The sequence below is a fragment of the Pelmatolapia mariae genome, linkage group LG18 (genome assembly GCF_036321145.2).
Source record: "Pelmatolapia mariae isolate MD_Pm_ZW linkage group LG18, Pm_UMD_F_2, whole genome shotgun sequence".
Taxonomy (NCBI): domain Eukaryota; kingdom Metazoa; phylum Chordata; class Actinopteri; order Cichliformes; family Cichlidae; genus Pelmatolapia; species Pelmatolapia mariae.
The window spans coordinates 25,067,707-25,080,671 of record NC_086243.1 but is presented as its reverse complement, the minus strand read 5'-3'; the positions used below and the strand labels follow the sequence as shown (position 1 = coordinate 25,080,671).

Sequence of the window (12,965 nt, the reverse complement as noted above, 5' to 3'; positions counted from 1 at the left end):
CGCCTGGTCCCGGAGAAAACAAGGGGTGTGCTTGGGTGCTTGTGAAGCAGCAGCAGCGGCGCATGCGCCCAGGAGAAAATCACGGGCGTCGTGCCTCGCCGCAGCGATTGCAGATTTTTGATGTCAGATTGGAAGGAGTGAGAAGGGGTAAGAGACACTGGGGTCTAACATACCGAGCCCGGTGGAAAAGAGGAGGGGAAACCTGGAGTGTGTAAGAGGAGAAGAGGCGTGTGTGACTCCGACTTAATCCTTTCTTTCCAACTTGAGTCTTACAAGCCTGTCTGCAGATGCAACCTGTCTGTCATCCCATCCGTCCCAGTAATCCCTGTTTATTGCAGCGTTTCCTCCAAAGGGGACTACAATGACACCCTGGTGAACACACTCAGGATGGAGTAATCATACAAACACCCAGCGCAGCGCAGGATGCGCATCTCCAACCCGACGACGGAGAAGAAGAAGGTAGAGAAACCTGGCTGTTATTCTGCTTTCGCATGTCAGAGGTTTTCCGCGGCGCTGTGGATTGATCGTTTCCGTCATCAGCCTCCTGCTGCCGGTGTCGGTGTATAATGGAGAGCTCCAATGGCTCTGGCAGCGACACCAAACCGCAGAACCACCAGTTGGAGAAGAAGCGACTGAACCGAGCGCCTTCACCGGCCAGACCTTTCCTGAAAGACGTGCACACCCGCGGCGCCAAACCACCTGCCATCGTACCGAAATCCCCCAAACTAAGCAAGCAGCAGCAGTCTGCCACAGTGTCCTTAGCCCACCTGAACCGCAGCTCCAGACGCACCCCAGCCGGAGCCAAGGAGAAAGCAGCCACGGCCAAAAGTAACACCAAGTCTGCCGTCGCGAAAAAGCCCACCAAGGTGCCACAGCATGCCACAGCTGAGCCCAAACCCGCCAGCATCAAGCCGGACTGCACCAGCAGTCCGATCCTCGCCAAAGGCAAGAAGGGAAAACTAGCCTCCGGTTCCCCAGGCCCTCTCAGCCATGGATCCCCGATCCGGGTACCGACCGGAGCGCCTCTCGGCCGAGTCAGCCAGACCGACAGCAGCTCAGACCTGTCAGACTGCCCGTCCGAGCCGCTGTCGGATGAGCAGAGGCTGGCACCAGCCGCTAGTAGCGACGCCGAGTCTGGTACCGGCTCCAGTGACCGGGATCAGCTGGGAGCAGAAGCTACCGGATCCACAGCTGCTGCCCCGCCGCACACAACCGAGGCTTCCGCCGCCAAGGGAAGCATGTCTCAGGCTCAGCTCGCTCCGGGCTCGCACGGAGAGAAACACAAGCAGGAGAAACCCTCAGCAAGCGCACAATCCAAACTGCCAAACACCAAGCATGCAACCGAGGAGGACCTGCTACGGGAAATTGAGGACTTGAGATCGGAAAACGACTACCTCAAGGTATGACAGCCTGATTTCAACAAGTTACAGAAAAATCACTGTTTTTGTGTGTGCATTTCATCCAGAGCAGCTATCCAATCAAAATCGGTCCCGTCACAGGACATCTATGGGTTCTTTTTAAGTGTCCTTGAACTTCCACCTGCTCACTAATTGAAAGCATAATTACAATCCTAAGACATTTCCCCATGATGGACAGCTGTCATCCCCACGAAATCCCCGCTCTCCATTCATCATGTCATCACTCATATTTTTTTAACCTTCCCGGGATTCCCTGCTGGTTTGACCTTTATCAATAGGATTACGTTGATAGTGGTTTTTATCTAGTATGCCCTTTAAAATTTAGGTGTTTCATATTGTTGTTGTCAAATCACCAAAGTCTGTTTTGACAGAAAGTCTCAACATCCATTTTCCACTCTGTTGCATTTGGGGCATACATAAGTACATCTGTGTGTGCGCGTAATGATGTGAACAGACTGTAATCAGATGCGGTGCAGATCTTATTTCTGCTATTTCTTAACGTTTTGGAGCTGTGTTCATAACATAAGTGAATGACAAACGAATGCATGTGTGTGTTGGTCTAACCCAGAGTTTTCTTCTTCCTTTAAAAAAAAAGAAAAAAAAAGAAACCCGAACTTTTAAGAGGGTGTACGTTTGCTTTGCTTATGCTTTGTTTGCCACTTCAGTGGACTTGTTTATACGCAGAATCCCCCTCCCCCCCTTTAAGTAGGTTATCCACATAATTTGGGGAGGGGGAGGCAAACAGTTAATGCGGCATACACTCTTGCAGCTTTTTTTTTTTTTTTAAATTCAATGTTTATTTGCATGTTACTGATGAGAGTATTATTTCAAAGTTGATCACGCATGTCTGCGTCTCTCTCTGGCTCGGTGGAGACACAAGAGAGTTAATCAGCTTTACTGGCTCCCGCTGTAATGGCTTTATCCCACAGGACTTGATAACAGTCAGATGTCCCATGTGTGCAGGGTTCAAACACCCTCCTGCTTGGCTGTCAGCCTGCCAGCTGGGTCTCTGAGGTCCTTTACGACCCCCCAGCCCCATGGTCCAAAAATGTATGGGAGCCCTCATCTCTGCTGCGTCTTATCCTCATGGAAAAAAAGTTCAACATATTTATTTTTCTTGGGAATCTTGGGAATTTATTATTTCTGATGGTTTGGCAGTTTTGATTGGGGTGAAGGGAGACAGGGGAGATATAGGGGAGCGATATTTGATCAAATCTGTCTGTTTATACGGTACTTGTATACATGACAACATTACATTACTACCAAAAGACAAAGGAGTTGTTTTTTATTTATTAGAGCTGCAGTGATTAATTGTTAATTAAGAGCAAATTAATCAGCAAGCGATCTGATTGTTGTTTTTCAAGCATAAATGTGGAGGTTTGCTGTTTTTCTAACCTGTTTAATATTATTTGATTTTGGAAAGTTGACAAGATTAAAAATAATATTTTTTTAAAAACCTTTTTATGAGGTTTTAAAAAAAAAATAAAAAAAAATTCAAAGTTAATTATAAAATATATCCGTTATGAGAAGAAGAATAGCTGGAACCTTTTATAGATTATCTTATTATGATGATTATTATTTAATTATCTGATTGGCACTTCTGGAAAGATAGATTACTTGTTTGGTATTATTAGTCTATCAAAATTACTTTCAGCCCCATCCATAAGTATTTCAAATGTTTATAAGCATATAAAAATGTACCTTTTTATATAGTATAAAAATACAGTTATTTTTCTTTTAAAAATTTACTAAAATTTCAACTTTAAGATCATGAAAAATCAGTGTTGTTGCTGTTTGTTTGGTCTGTCAGTCAATCAATCAGTTGTCTTATTGTTTTAGTTCCACTCGCTTTTTAAACCTTATATAGAATGAAATTATATATTCATTGATTATCATAAAATTTCCTGTCTATTTCGCTTCATGTTAACTTTTATGTAAATCGATTACATTAGTGTTCTGGATTACTGATTTGACAAAGCATGCTAAAAATGATGGTAGTCAATGTTTAAATATGTCTCCAGCTTTCTGGACTGAACAATGAATAGATTACAAATAAAATAATTGGCAGGTAAACTGATCGTAAAATCATCTGGTCCAGGTCTTCACTGATCGTGAATACAGTCCGAACAAACATCTCCAGCTTTCTTAAAGCAGCTGATAATTCAAAATAACCACCCTTCAAAGAGAGGAATAAGTAGTGCTGGTGACCCAGCACGCACACCCTTCATAAACATCAGCGATTATACACCTGCTCCCAGGATGTTGCCTTGCCTCTGACTCTTTTAACCAGGCCATCGATTGGTTTGACCCCCATACGAGGTCATTAGCTGCTTCCTCCGGGGCCCTCCTTGTATAACAATGGACTGTGTGCTTTTCCAATCCAAATGAGGATAGATTTAGTTTTCATTAATTGACATACTCATCCCCTCCCTCTCTTTTTTTCTCCGTCCAATTGTCTTTTCATCTAGTGGCGGTTAAGTCCTAGGACGAAACGTCTCAGGGGAAATCTACAGAACAAACTGATTCGTCGAGATGGGAGGCAAACTCAGTGGTCACCAAACAAACCTCAGTAGTGCCTCGGTACTGCAGATAAATCTCCCTTTTTTCAGACTGCAATGTTGCGTTGATAGGAGCTGGAGAATATGAATGCATCCAATCCAAAGATAAGATGCTTAGAACCAACTAGTAATGTTACATCATCAGCCCTAAGAGTACCTGCATTACTGGAACTCATGTAATCATATAAAAGTATTAGTGTAATCTACCACCGTATATTACCGCATACTGTATCGCCTTTCTTATATTTTTGTATCACACACCATTTAAAATTGATAGTTTAGGACTAAAATAAATGTAGCTGTAAAACGTCGTCTTTTAGTAGAGTAATAAGAAGAACCAACAATTTTCATTTTCATTGATGGTTTTGTCAAGTGTTCCACTTATGTTTTTATTACTCCAAGACTCTGGTCAACAGAAAAATAAACCAAATTATTTTTCGTGACCATTCTCTAATTTGATATTTCAGCTGTCTTGTCTGAACTTTCTTTCTTTTCTTTTTTTTTTTTTTAAGTCCAAGAAGATGAAATCTCTTATTTTGTTCTGAAATGCCGTCTGAGGGGGAAAAATGACTTATTATTAAAATCTAGCTTAAAGAATGCTTTGAAATTTAATAGTATTTTCTTGCTCATCTGAGGCTGAATATTTTGCAATTTTCTTACATGTGTTGCTGGTTAATTTATAGTCAACAAAAATACAATATTTTGAGACAATTTAAAAAATTCCCCCATAGTCTTTTGTTTGCCACTGTGTAGGATAAATCTCAAACTCTAGTCCCTCCTCTGGATAATACAATACTGTCAGCATATTGCAGGTTTAATGTGTGTTATATAATGTAGAGGAGCTTAGATCTGTAGTTTTATATTTCAGCGTCATAACTTGTGCCAGATTTATGTATTTATTGCTGTATCGCAGATGTACTCCTATTGGCGTGCATGTTGTCTGGTACTGGTTTAACAAAATGATGCAGAAAAAGAGCTTTAGGTTGGTTTTTAAAGGGTTTGATCATATTGTTTGTCTGCTGGAGTCGCTCTAACTGGTTTACTCGGCGCTGTCTGCAGCACATGTAGCAGAGCAGCATCACAGCTGAGCAGACAGTCATGCAGAGTCAAGCTGGGTCTTTATAGCAGGCTGCTCGCATGCTAAAATGGAAGTTATTGTGTTCCTCACATCATGGAAATCTTGGGTTCATACACATCTTCTAGGTGAGGACTTTGTATGTTCTCACTGTGCCTGTGTGGGCTCTCTCCAGCTTCTTCCCATAGACATGCATGCTAGGTTCAGCTAATTAGTTATTCTAAAGTGGTCGTATTTGTGAATATGAGTGCAAATCATTGTCTGTCTTGATGTGTTAGTCTTGCAATACAATGGCAATCTGTCCAGGAGCCCCATCACAGGTGGGATAGCTCCCCTCCGACCCTGAATAGGATAAGTGATTAAGAAAATGAAATAATGGATACAATTTGGAATCAGTGTAAGAGGATTTTTGAGGAATTGGAATTATCTGCAAAAACTTTTTCACAAATAAAAACATCAATATAACTGTAGAGCATCTGAAACAGATTATTTTGTCTGTCAGAATTTTTTTTTTTTTTTTTAGAAACTCAGGAGTACGTCTAACTTTCCGATTCAGCATTGCAGTTGTGCTGGAGCCTGTTCCAGCTGTCACAGGGTGTGAGACGGGGTACACCCTGGATACAGCACCAGCCTGTACGCATAGAGACAAACAAACATGCATGGCCAATTTAGAATCACCATGCATGTCTTTGGACTGTGGGAGGAAGCGGGAGTACCCAGGGAGAACATGCATGCTCCACACAAAAAGCCCCAGCTGGCCTGAGCTGGATCCTAACTCAGGACCTTCTTGCTGTGAGGTGTTGGTGCTAGCCACCAAACCACCATGCCAGTCCCATAACAAACCATGAGAGGCATTTTTGTTTTTGTTTTTTTTTTTCTTTTAAGTAACCAGATTATAATTTCTGGAAAGAAACATCAAAGGTATTTTTTTTTTCTTTCAAAGTGATTTTTGGTGCTTTTTGGCATTTTAATTCAGTAAAAGCAAGCATCTGGTAAATGGTGAATGGATCGGTATTCATATAGCGTTTTTCTGCTTTTCTACTCTAAATGAGCACTCAAATCATATCAGTATTATTAATGTGCATTATTAACATAGTCGGCCTCTGCTTTCCATCTTTCTCAGGATGAAGTGGACGAGCTGCGGGCTGAGATGGAGGAGGTGCGCGACAGCTATCTGGAGGAGGAGGTCTACCAGGTACAGGAGCTGCGGAGGGAACTGGACCGCTCTAATAAAAACTGCCGAATCCTGCAATACCGCCTGCGAAAGGCAGAGCAGAAGAGCCTACGGGTTGCTCAGACCGGACATGTGGACGGAGAGCTGCTGCGTAGTCTGGAGCAGGATCTGAAGGTCTGCGAGCTTATCTGTGTAATTTGTCAGTGACCGCAATAACACTTGTCATCACTCAACACTTTTACACTGACCCTCTGTCATGCCAAAGTATTGCATGTGTTCACACATAATGGCAATGTTATGAAGAATCCTAAAATCAGAGATTTTTATCTTTAGGATAATTAATAATTTGAGCTGTAAGTTTCTTCACAGCATCTTTTTAGTGTGGCAACATTATGACTCTAAGCCAGTCTTTCTTTTTCTGGCATTTTAAAATTTGGGAAGCTGAAAAAAGTTCAATCCTCAAGCTCTATATTTTTAATCAATCAATAGCAATAAAAAAGCACAACATTTAATTTTACTTAAAGGTCAGTGTTTGTTTTACCAAAAAACCCCATATACCTTAGCTTAGCTTCGCTTCATTATTTTCACTGTGGACCTGCACCTCCCTAGAGGGTGAGAACTGAGTCCAAGAAGTCCAAGTGGAAACTGAAATAGTTCAATGACTGATAGTGTCACAAGATTGATTTAAGAGAGAAACTAATAATCATTGTCATTATCAACTAATCTGTCAGTTTAATAGTAGCAATGATAAAGAAAGTTTTTCCTATAGGGCAGCAAATTATATAATAAAACGTGTGTGGATGTGTTAGGATGTAAGTCAGTAGAGGAGTACCTTAATTAACATTAACACGTGCATTATGTTTGAACTTTTTGGGACCGTGTGACCTTAGGTGGCCAAAGATGTATCGGTACGTTTGCACAACGAGCTGGAGATCGTGGAGGACAAACGCAGCAGAGCTGAGGACGAGAACGAGCTGCTCAGACAAAAGATCATCGAAGTGGAGATCGCCAAACAGGCACTGGCCAACGAGCTGGAGAGGACCAAAGAGGTCAGAGAATAACAATGCAGTAGTTGAGAGTTTAGTGTGTGTCTTTGCTGTAAATTAACAGCCTGTAAATATGGATTTCCACATATAAACAAGGAGGAATTTTGGTTAGTGTGACCATATTTGAGATGAATGGTGATCACTGACCTGATCAGCAGGAGGGTCACTGCAGTCAAATTTTGCCTTTAAGTGCAGAATATTTTCTCAAACACTCGCATCAGGCTGTCTGAACACGTTACTTTCGCTGTATTACTCAAAAATAAGGCTAAAAAACCCCTCCCACTCACAGCTCAGGTGTGTGAACAAGTTGTTTCCCATAATTGTGCGTTAGGAAAGAGGTTCAGCAACTTCTTTTAGCCAACATTTTTATTCACTTCATAACAATAAACAACGAAAGAGCTTGTCAAAACCAGATGCTTGCTTCTCGTTCTTCTCTTAGTTTAGACATTTTGACCTTGATGGCATTTTCCACTACACACATAATGTGTGTGGCACATAATGAATGGCTACATCCCAAGAAGCAGTACATAACATTTTGTTCTAGATGTTATGTGCTTCAGATGAACTTAACTGAAGGTATGTGATAGCTACGAAGTCAGAGGAAATTCCAAGTAATGTCTGAGCTCTGTTTTTCTAGTTTAGTGGTGAATCTGAATCATGGAAAGTCATGCTTCTTTAGGTGCTAGGAAGTACACTCCCACTTTAACTGCAGTGTACCCACACTCCCAATTTACCCATGTTCTTTAAACATTTTAATTTTTGTGTTTTTGCTGCTGTATCAGTATAATTTAGGCTTTTGTTATACTTCAATATCACTGTTTTCCTCAGCGGAGGAGTATCTGTGAAGTAAGGCCATCTCACAGGTAACGAGATGAGCAGAAGCTATTCTCAGTGCTGCTCAGCTTCAGTTGCTTAGACTAATCGATTCTGACAACAGGAGGTAACATGCCATCTGCCAACAAAGAAAAAACTAGGCTAATACCAGACCGGTCAGTCTGGAGATGTGGCTTTCTTTTGGCAGCTGGATGACGCTGTTTCTCGTTTCCTGTCGTTATGTGCGCTGCTGAAGATGCTTTGATTTTAAGCTAATGGCACATTGTCTCCGTAAGACTTTGCATGCTTCTGCGTACCCTTCAGAAAGGTCTACCACTGGTTCAGAATCTATATTCTAAAGATGTTTCTGACCTTAACTGTCAGTGCTCGCAACATCGCTGTTTTCAAAGACAGCTTATCAGGAACTGACTGAGAGGCAGAATTCATGTCTACTATGGATGTGCTAATGCAGTCAATGCAACTCTTGTTGCTGTAATCCTGATAACCTTTTAAAAGAAAGTTATTGGGAAAGAGCGAGAGTGCAGTGTGAGGAAGCTGCACATTGTTCTTTTGACATTTTTCAGATATCTGTAATGCGGGGCGTGCTGTGTAACTCTGTAACTGTGGCTCAGTGCAGTTTTATGCAGCTCGGTGCTCGGTGGTGGTGGGACGATGCATACATGTATGAGCATAAGATGACACAGACTGTCTTGTTCAAAGAGGAGGAGTGGAGGGAGTAGTAAGTAGAAAGGCTGAGACAGCGGCTGCTCCAAATGATTTTTTGTGTTTTCCCCCGAGCTTTGTCCCAGAAAAACATAAACCGTCTCTGGCTCTTTTATAATACAGCACCCCCAAATGTGTTCAGAGTTGGTATCCACATTTCTTTGTCTGTGGGCTCGCATAAAAACTTTTGATTGCTTTAAAATTCAAAATGCACAGCGGAAAACCATTTCAGGAAATTATTAGAGTGTTTACACGCAATTTATTTGGCGATCAGTTTCAGCAACTGAATCTAAGAAACTGCCCTTTGCTCTCAGAGCTGCTCAGTCACTGAGATAACATCGGTCATAGATAAGAAAGGAGCAACACACTTACTGATAAGAATGTAGCTCAACTGGATTGAGGAGTACTTCATTTCCCTTTCAGATTTAATTACACCTTGTAAACCATGACTCAGGTGTACCGTGACGCAATTTACAGAAGAAAAGGGAAGCACATAATCCAGCACTGCTTTGAGTTTTGTTCTAGTTTGTATGAGTCAGCCCCATTAATTGTGTTAGGATATCTTTTCAGCTCCTTTATCACTAGTGTTGAATGCTAACATACACTTTAAATGCAGACGAGCACCACTGCATGAACAAAGCACCTTAACGTGGGCTTCTCAAATAAAATCATACTGCCGATCAGAAAAAACCCAGTCCAGCTCAAGTTCATTATAACAATCTATTCAAAAGAACTCTTCAGAAATTAAGAGTTAGATTTTAATCTTTATACTTTAATCTTAATACTTTAAATAAGAGCAGAGATTGCTAATCCAAAGAGCATTAGTTGGATCCCTGCCTCCTCCAGCCTGTGTATTGAAGTATCCTTGGTAAAGATAGTGAACCGCAAGTTGCCTCTGATGTGTCCATTGGTGTGTGAGTCTGTGTGAATGTTATATAAGTACCGGTCCCTTTACCGTTTATATCAATACTTTGATCTGTTACATTAAGCATCTTTTAGTAACCATACAAGTATTTATGAAAGCAGGAGTTGCTGGGCTGATCTTAAAACACCAAAGTTACACAATACTACAAACAAACCAACCAGTCGAGACTAACAACTCCCATTTTTTGTGGGACCTATGAAATCGCATTTTATATTAATTTATCTACTTTAATTAAAGTTCTTGTGCTTGCGTAAAAGATACTGAGATGTATCGTGTAATCTGAGAGTAAACATCTTTGTTTCTGTACCTGAATTTGGCTTTTATACAAGGAGATCTACAGAGCCGTGCTACAAACCTCATGTTTGACACGTTTCCCTAAAAACCTCTAGTGAAACACAAACATTGATATAATATTCTGTGTGTAAAATGACATGTTAAAAATCAAAATCGGCTGTTGTCTTCCTCACTCTGTGTGTGTGTACATTTAACAGCTTAAAATCCAGCCACCGCCATCAGAAAATGTTATCTTATTTGCCAATAGTTATTCTGATGTTGGGCATATGTTATATTTATACACATTAATCCTCAATTTGTTTTGAAAAAAGTATTATGAAAAATAATCAGTTTGAATTTTTCACTGCATTGCTAAAGGTCGGCTAATCTCCAACAGTTTGTGCATCTCTGCCCTTTAAAACCCAAGTCCTCATGTCCCTGCGCCTGTTCTTGGCTATTGGAGGCTGCACAATGTGACGCTGGCCCAGAGATTGGCACCCCAGCATGGATTAATCCAACAAGAAGGGCTGTTATAAAACAGCCTGGCGTGTTTCCGTACGCTCAGATGGGAGGGGAGAGCGAGAAAGAAAAAGACAGAGAGGTAGCGGATGGCTGTAAGCAGACGGCCATAGGCCACGTGTGCGTGCGCTATAACAACAGCTTTCGGCCCTGATATCAAACAGTTTAGCAGAGCTGCCTGACGGGATCTTCTTCATTTTAAATTATGGTCTCGTTGCTGGTCAGCACGAAGGCGAACAGTGATCAGTTGGGAGATTTTTCATTCTGACATTTGAAGAAAGGCCCACTGATGTGTGTAATGAAATGGAACTAATGAAATGCCAACACGCAGAACACGAGCATCAGGTGATTTATTTGCAGTTCCCGCTTCCCTGTGATAAACTCATCTTTCATTACGGCCAAAGGATAATCCTTTGTGCGGTGGTTTTCCCCCTCAGTGACTCCCAGGTATGTTGCACATCAGATATTTTCATATTGAAGCATTAACTTGACATCAGATGTCATGAAAGCAGTGATCAATAAAGTCTCATTGAGGGTTATGCTGGTAAGATGAGGCTTCTTTTGGAGTAGGCAGAGAGCATTTAAGTGTGATTTTGTAGTGTTTGTTCTGCTGAAGGAGTTCTAATAAAAGCCGTTCACAGCAGTATCTGTGGATTAGTCATCGTCTTAATGAATTTGAGTGGAGGACATATCTAAAAAGGAAGGTGACCAAATAAAGGCACTATTAGTGGGGCCTACTATATTAATTTTGATTTAATCGAGTCATAGCGAAGCCCTAAAAAAGAGAGAATATATCTGGAACTAAGAATCTCTAATCACTTGATCCCAGACCCTGATGTGATGTTTCAAAAAAGCCTTTCTGGTCTGTCAGACAGCCCAAATTAATTTCACACTGGCCACTTTCTTTTTTTTTTCAGTCTAATTGATTATTGCATCTGAGATTTTGGCTCCAGTGATGTAATATTAATATGGCTAAAAGTGATAAATATCTCAGACACTAGCTTATCTCTTCGGCAAATGTTTGAGAAGCTCTGTGAGTGTAAACATCTGTCATTATTTTGTTACTCTTTTTTCTTTATTAAAGAAAAACCTCTGCTGAGGATCATTTGAGATTGAAAGCTGCCATTTTTGGGAAGTGAAAAAGGGTATGTCACCCGAAATATACATTAAAACGAAGAGCATGTGCAGGAGGATTGCAGGCAGAATGTACTCGAGTGAAATTGTTTACATGATGCAATCTGTTCGATGAGGGTTGTGTTCAAAAGGCTGATTTGCTTCAAGTGCTTGTGGATGCATAGAGTCGTCACCTGTGCTCATTAGCAAGCTTCTAGGTTTTTTTTTTTTTGGGGGGGGGGGGGGGGGGTGTTTAATTTTTGTAAAGCGATGGTGTGTTTTTCCTTTTATTGCCTTGTTTCATGTGCAGGTTGCAGTGGAGACGAATCAAAAATTTGCAAATGATGAACTGATTTGATGTGCATTATCAGTTTAACTAATAGCTAACTGCGACACAACTCTGCTGGTTTTTAACCATGAAAGAGCAAAAATAACTGGGTTCACTTGTGCAGTATCTAAAAGTAAAGACTGAAGGTGTCTCCGAGAGAAGTTCCAACCTCTCAGTTGTTTTGTTGCTGTGTTTTCCCCACTACAAAGATTTCAGAGGGAAATGCCTGCATTCTTAATAAGTCACATCAACAATATCTGAGCGAGAGTCACCACAGACATTTGTTTCATGTCAGAGCTGCTGCATCGTTCCCCCCCTTCCTTGGCGGAAAAAGCGTTGGCTTTGAGGAAGCATCTCCTGATCCTTCTGTTCTCCTTGCTTCTCCACACCTCTCTCTTTCACATCTTCCCCCTCTCCTCTCCTCTGCTGTGGTTCCCCTGTTGGAGGAGTGTAAAGGAATCTCATTGACCTAGTTAGTATCTTGTGTCTGACTCCACCAATAGGAAGGAGAACAGGCGTGAGGAGAGGAGCAGCGTAGGGACTCAAAATTTGCTGCAGTGACACACATCCATATAAAGCTTATCATTGCGCAGCCACTGTGCAGTTTGCTCGATGTGCAGAAATTTTTCGTAGACGTGATTGAGAGGAGGACGCCATTACTTGCACGTTTCTGCTGTTTTCAGGTGGAAACCACATCTTCAGCTCCGATTTAACGAGAACAGCATTAGAATAACACCATAAATGCATGTCTGAAATCAAGGCTCTGCTTGATTCGTAGCTTTTTATTTTAGAACAGTAATGTGTATCACGAATGCCTAAACTATGAAGTAGTAAATCATTTTAGAGGAGATAATATTGTTACCCTATAGGCAAGCTATCGGAGACCCAAAGCAAGTAATGGAAAATCGACAAGTGCATGAAACCCTGGAGTCATGTGTTACAACTCTGAGGCGTTTGGCCTTTGAAGTTAAAACCCTTGCAAAATGGAATTTCTCCTTTT

At 41.3% G+C, this 12,965-nt stretch overlaps 1 protein-coding gene across 3 annotated transcripts in view; it reads left to right on the top strand.

Annotated features, from left to right (window-relative positions):
- Positions 1 to 62: 62 nt before the first annotated feature.
- LOC134617384 (microtubule cross-linking factor 1) overlaps positions 63 to 12,965 on the top strand; it is a 79,258-nt gene continuing 66,355 nt past the window's right edge. For all 3 annotated transcript variants that reach the window (XM_063462607.1, XM_063462608.1, XM_063462609.1), the window contains exons 1-3: positions 63 to 1,400; positions 6,175 to 6,399; positions 7,116 to 7,274. In XM_063462607.1, coding sequence (XP_063318677.1) covers positions 567 to 1,400; positions 6,175 to 6,399; positions 7,116 to 7,274 — 1,218 coding nt within the window. In that variant the 5' untranslated portion in view covers positions 63 to 566. The remainder of the gene's footprint in view (positions 1,401 to 6,174; positions 6,400 to 7,115; positions 7,275 to 12,965) is intronic.